Source organism: Tarenaya hassleriana, unplaced genomic scaffold (assembly GCF_000463585.1).
Source record: "Tarenaya hassleriana unplaced genomic scaffold, ASM46358v1 Cleome5, whole genome shotgun sequence".
In the NCBI taxonomy this organism is placed as follows: Eukaryota; Viridiplantae; Streptophyta; class Magnoliopsida; order Brassicales; family Cleomaceae; genus Tarenaya; species Tarenaya hassleriana.
The window spans coordinates 2,246,198-2,252,350 of record NW_010967707.1 but is presented as its reverse complement, the minus strand read 5'-3'; the positions used below and the strand labels follow the sequence as shown (position 1 = coordinate 2,252,350).

Below are 6,153 nucleotides of genomic sequence, written 5' to 3'. Positions count from 1 at the left end.
AGGGGGGGGGGGGGTGAGATAAAAAGATTCAAACTTTTGATTGGATAAGAGTTGAAAACAGATCGGTGACGATACCATCCTTTGGCTTCTTCACAAATTCCCCGTCAAGAAACAGTACAAAGTCAGGCTCGTTCCCCTGAGTTCTTCTGGATCTATTTATCCCGAAAGCTCAGGCCTCATCTGAAACATCAAACCTTAACCCACGATAAATAACCTGCATCCTGTGCCGAGATCCCCTATCTGTAAGAAACGATGTGCCCGTTACACTTATAAGAAAACAGATTAAAAAAAAAAAGTTTAATGCAAAATCTCCCAAATTGTGTGAATTGAAGAATCTTTCTGCAGGAATTGCCTCAAAGACTTTCAATTCAAGCACTTGACCTATAGAAGACCTAAGCACTTCAAAACTTTTAAAACACCACAGTTAGATATTTTGCTTATGTTGCAAACTTTATAACCTTTAGGTTCAAGATTTTAAACGTTAAACATGCGGATTTCTTAGACAAAAATTTGAGTAAATGAATCATGAATCATGATATCGTGCAAGCCTCGAAGCCACGTGGTTTTCGGGACTCTATCATCAGATTGACGAAATGGAGATGATTAGGCACCATGGTTTACCTCATTCCCGATAAAGCACAAGCCAAATCTCATCTCGGGGAGGTCCAACCTCCTCAGTAATCTGGAAAGCAAATTGAATAATTCACAGAAAAGTAAAACCAAGTTTTACAAAATATTCAAAATGATGGATTTCACCCAAAAAGAAAAAGAAGAAAGTCGAGAGACGGGTGAACTTACGACATTGACATTCCCAGAATGTGCGCGTAAGCAATCGTTTCTTTCCAAATCAAAGCAACTTGATGATAACAACAGTTCCTTTCCACAGATTATCAGCATGATTATAACATGTTAAGATCAAGAACCGTATGTTTCTCCCACAAACTGATCTAATAATCCAACAAACACAGCATCTGATCCACCTTACTATAATTTGCATCCAATTCAATAAACTCGGTTTCCAAATCCAGACATGAAGACTATCATATAGGCAAATCCCATTACCCACTTTTCAGCTCAACTAACTAATAGTTTGGATCTCCAGACCACAACATAGCCAAGACGTTGTACGGACGCAAATGCCTATATAAGGGCATACAAGGTGCAGCTAAATTTGGATTTCCAGACAATAATCTCTTCTGAAATATCTTACACAACACACATGAACGGGTATATTATGCACATACGTAAGCGAAGCAAAGCCAGAAATCTTACAGTCTGCTGCTTTTGTAGCTTCGTCCCTTGTTGTCGCAGAGAGACCAGAATTGTTTCGCCGGCGATTCCTTGGCATCCGACGCCCATTTCATTGAACTGATGAAATTTCTGCAAAATCGGACAGACCCATTACGTTAAACGAAGAAACTCGATCGATTAAACGGTTCCCTACAAATGGGTTTCATTATCTGCGCTGAAAATGTAAACCTTTACCTTCTGGGTTCTGCTGTAGAAGCAGGCGACGAGGAAAATTCAGAAGAACAGGGATTCCCGAGACGGATACGAGGTATCAAGAAAACTAATCAAAACCTAAAGATCGAATCTGTATTAGATATAAAAGTAATTGAAAAATCAAAATTTTCAAGAATATTTTTGTCGATAAGAAGACAAATTCAAATAAAAATCAAACCAAGCTGAACCAAACCAAATTAATATAAAAAATGGGTGGATATAATTTTCAAGTATACCATATGAGGGCGCGTTTGATCTTCACGTGTTACGGGTTTGGGTTTTTGTGTATTTCGCCCAGGCTTTTAATTGGGCCTTATGGGGTTTCAGGCCCAACAATGGGATTTTCATAACCCAATAACACATTGTTCGTTATTGGGCCTCTGGGTCTGGCATATGATATTGAATATTTTTCATTGGAAAAAAAATGTTTAGAAATCGATTAAATTGTTATTTTTTTATTATTTTTTTTAGGTTTTGGGACGAGAAACATCTATTTGGTTTAGGGAACAAACAAATTTTTTAAAAAATTCACAATTTTAACAAATCGATGAGATTTGGGTATTTTGAGTTGAGATTCTAAAATTAAAATTTAGCAAAATATTTTATGAAATATATCCAAGTTGCTAAAAATTCCTTTTATGTACAACTAGTTTATTTGAGAATCAGACAGCTAGACCTTTTTTTGTCTTCACAAATTGGGCCTACTTCGCGTTTGCACATGTAACAAAGATTCCTTTTATGGAGTGTATATATAGCTCCATATATATATATGTGTGTGTGTATGTGTGTGTATATATGGAGATAATTATAAAGGGATCGACAAAAGTAAGAATAATACATATATATTATGTTCTTGCAGCAGTGTATGGATGACAACTCTACGACTTTTATCATATTTGGAAAATTACTGTAAGAAACTAAACAAACAAACTATTATCATAGTTTCAAGTTAGACTTTGAATATAAAAATGGCTGATTTGGACGGTATTTGTTTGGAACTTTGGTTACATATCTCACATTATTACTCGTTTTCGATATATATATATATATATATATATATATATCACAACGCCATGCATGTGATCATTTTCTTGATCAGACACGCATGCTTGAATGTTTATATATAAACACAGATATATTTGTAAAACGTATATATATGCGATGAAAAGTGCATATATCGATTTGGAAAAAAGACAAGAAATGAATGTTGGAATAGGAGACCGACAGCGCCGGACCAGCCCGCATTCTGCGGGTGCACGAACTGTAACCATCACATTAAATTTATATTGCTGATTGCCAACGACATGTATGTCCCATTCCAAAATCTTTTTTGTTTATCATGTTATTATTAGAAACATCAAATATCTATGCACCCGAATGTCTAGTCTCATCACCTCATATATATACATAGCATACGCATGCCTGTCATTATATGTGTATATATATATATGTATGTATATGATGAGACTAAACACTATATTATCAAAAACATTGGCATTTGCACGTATAGTCTCATCACTATACATATTATATATACACACGTGAAATAAGTGTGTGTTACTGTGATTTTTTATTACGGATTATATTAGCATCTAGTCAAAATTGATGTATTCGCACATATATATATATATATATATGATGAGACCAAGCATCACATACGTTTGCATTTGCATGTATAGTCTCATCTGTACTTATACACATATATGTGAAATCAGTGTGTACTAGTGTGATTTTTTATTTGTATATATACGTTCCCTGTACATACATACACACACACACACACATATATATATATATATATATGCATACTTTTGTAGTGATGTTGCGTAATGTAGTAAGATTATGTAACAATAATACAAAGAACAGTTGCATCAAATAAAGGCCGAAGAGGATAAATGTTATTTGTTTAATACACTTTTTTTTTTTAAAATACCGGAATTTGCATTAAGTGTTTTGCAGACTAAACATTATAGTAGAATAACTTATTGAAGCAGAGATATAACATGCCTCCAAACCAAAACCTATAAAAAAAAATCAGAATATACACTCTTAGGCGTGTAACATTTCAACATATCATAATCGTAAATCTCAAGATTAAGACATTGTTTAGTATATATAGACCAAATAATGGTGTTTCTATTAGATAGAAAACGTGTATACCTGCTTGAAAACGTACAAGTTTTTTTATTTTATTTTTAATTTCGATCATTTCAAATTTACAATGGGTATATCATGAAATATCGATAACAACAAACAAAAATAGCATAGCCTATATATGTATACCTCTAACGAAAGCCTGTGTCCATATTCAATGTGCCCGTGTTCTTCAATGCAATTCTTACCGCGTCTCGTACATCGAAATTATGAAAAAGTTGGTAGAATGGAGAGTATATATACAGCATGCTTTTTTCGATCCCAATGCCCGCCACGTGGTCGTACGCCATGATTGATCATTCATTAGGCTTCATATGTACCATCGAGACATATATAGAAATGCCGACACAGTAGACTCACATTAGTTTGTCCGGCTACAATGCATAGGATCTTATCGACTTGTGATCGTAGTAGATGAATCCCAATTGAGAATGGTTTTCTATTGTTATGTAAATTTTGGAAGCATGAGTTCAAAAATGGAAACGTTTACATCATTTTTTTTTTCATTTTCTGTAAAAATACAACTTCTTCCCACGTGCCCACATTACCAAAAAATAATCAAGAACTGTTGTATGATAATCACTCAACAAATTTAACTCGCAAATTGTCTGATTCATACTAAACGAGGGAATCAATTCAATCATCCGCCAAATTCAGTGGGAGATGGGGTTAACCATGCATATATATATATATATATATATATATATATATGATTGCTTTCTTTCATGGAATCAAACCGATCGTTTAATGTTCTTTGAAAATAACATCGAGTTGCAATCATTAGGGGGTAATTGTGTTATTAGGGTTTTTCGAGTGATGAACACATATAGAGCTCGTAAAATAGAAAGGTACAAAGGGAATTTGAGCTAATTAAGAACAATTTAGTGACAAGAAAAGAGAAGAAAGTGAAAGATTGAAATTTCATGGAAAGTGCAAAGACACATGAAAACCTACTCACCCACATGCTTTGGTCTCCCCAAATTTACTTCCCCTAATCGGTACTCCACACTCTATATCATCCCTCTATTTCTTATCTCTTTACACCACTCCTCCTATTAGCGCACATGCCCGTATATCTACATATACACACACACACGAACCAAACCCTACAACCCATTTTCAAAAGAAGGAAACTTTGTTCAATATGGCTTATAACAAGCAAAGAAACGTCACTAAGTCGTCGAAGAGGAAGATCAATGGGATTGTGAAGCTCAAGAATGTTCTAGAGAGGCTGGTGCAGAAGAGCTTGTTACTAACACAAAAACAAGAGCATGAGGACGGGGTGGTTCGCGGTTACGTGCCACGAGATGTGAAGGAAGGGCATTTCGCAGTGATTGCGGTCGATGAGTACGAGCCAAGGCAGAGATTCGTTGTCCCGCTGGCGTTTCTAGAGAATCCGGTGTTCTTGAGGCTTCTGGAACAGGCTGCTGAAGAGTATGGTTTCGATCACAATGGAGCTCTCATGGTGCCTTGTCGACCAAGCGAGCTCCGGATGATCTTGTCCGAGCAATGACAGGTTCACGAAAGGACATGGACATGGATATGGATCGATGTTTGAAAGTGCCGATGATCATGTTAATATGATATTCATCGTACAGAGAGTATCATTTTGCTGAAATGTCAAATTATGTTTGGACTATATTCACTAGTCAATTAAGGATGTAATCAATAGTTAATTAAACTGTCTTTTATAATTAAATCAATAAAATATCTTGCATATGTTTATTGCACTACTACAACTTCGTTTTTCTTTATATATATATATAAAATCTAGGAAGCTATGGACGACCAAATGACAAGAAATGATTAATTTGGGTTTGGGAGGAAACAAACGGACGAGCAACTAGGAGCTAAGAGCTCGAAACATTGCTAATAAAACATTCTTTTATTTTTGTAGCTCGTAGTTTTACATTGATGAGCTTGAATAATAAACTGCTGATGTGGAAAGATGTGACACGTCATCAGCGGATATTTATGTTTGACAAGTTGCATATAGATATTTATTTTCCAATGTATACGTACGTACAGCATGCGTACTGTACACACTCGATTTCGCAATGCAACCAGGACGATGTACATGGATCCGTACTAATCTATAAAAAATTATCATCGGAATATTGATAATATAATGAAAAATAAAAATATATCAGTTTGATTTTGCACATGATTCGCACAAAAGGTTAACGTTAGTAATTTTATGGTGACACTGATAATATTGATGGCCGTGACACTAATAATATTGAGACTTAATTATGAATTTCATTTCACAATTTAAGATTAGTAGGTGAAGTCAATCCAAAATTAGGGCAAAAGAGCATTCATTGCTTACACATGTACGTATAAGTACTTAGGGTTTCCAGAACATGCAGCTGGCATTTCTTTTAGAGATCTGTACATATTGGTACTTTTGTTGGGGGAAACACACACACACACAAGTGGACACTACGTCACGTTTAACACCGAGATAACAATAATTTCTCATCAAATGGTTATATA

At 35.0% G+C, this 6,153-nt stretch overlaps 2 protein-coding genes across 2 annotated transcripts in view; one reads left to right on the top strand and one right to left on the bottom strand.

Annotated features, from left to right (window-relative positions):
• The window catches only part of LOC104826383 (alpha-L-fucosidase 1), a 4,338-nt gene extending 2,704 nt beyond the window's left edge, over positions 1-1,634 (bottom strand). The window contains exons 1-5 of the mRNA XM_010559050.2: positions 1,486-1,634; positions 1,273-1,380; positions 799-876; positions 622-682; positions 76-240 (exon numbers count right to left, since the gene is read on the bottom strand). The gene's annotated coding sequence lies outside the window, so the exon portion shown is untranslated. The remainder of the gene's footprint in view (positions 1-75; positions 241-621; positions 683-798; positions 877-1,272; positions 1,381-1,485) is intronic.
• Positions 1,635-4,726: 3,092 nt separating this feature from the next.
• LOC104826382 (auxin-induced protein 15A) lies at positions 4,727-5,357 on the top strand. Its single transcript, XM_010559048.1, has one exon. It carries the CDS (start codon positions 4,802-4,804, stop codon positions 5,168-5,170), a length of 369 nt encoding a protein of 122 aa, XP_010557350.1. The 5' UTR covers positions 4,727-4,801; the 3' UTR covers positions 5,171-5,357.
• Positions 5,358-6,153: the final 796 nt, after the last annotated feature.

Bases quoted from the DNA above. Each gene is read 5' to 3' on its own strand.
- LOC104826382 (XM_010559048.1), top strand. From the start codon at position 4,802: ATGGCTTATAACAAGCAAAGAAACGTCACTAAGTCGTCGAAGAGGAAG.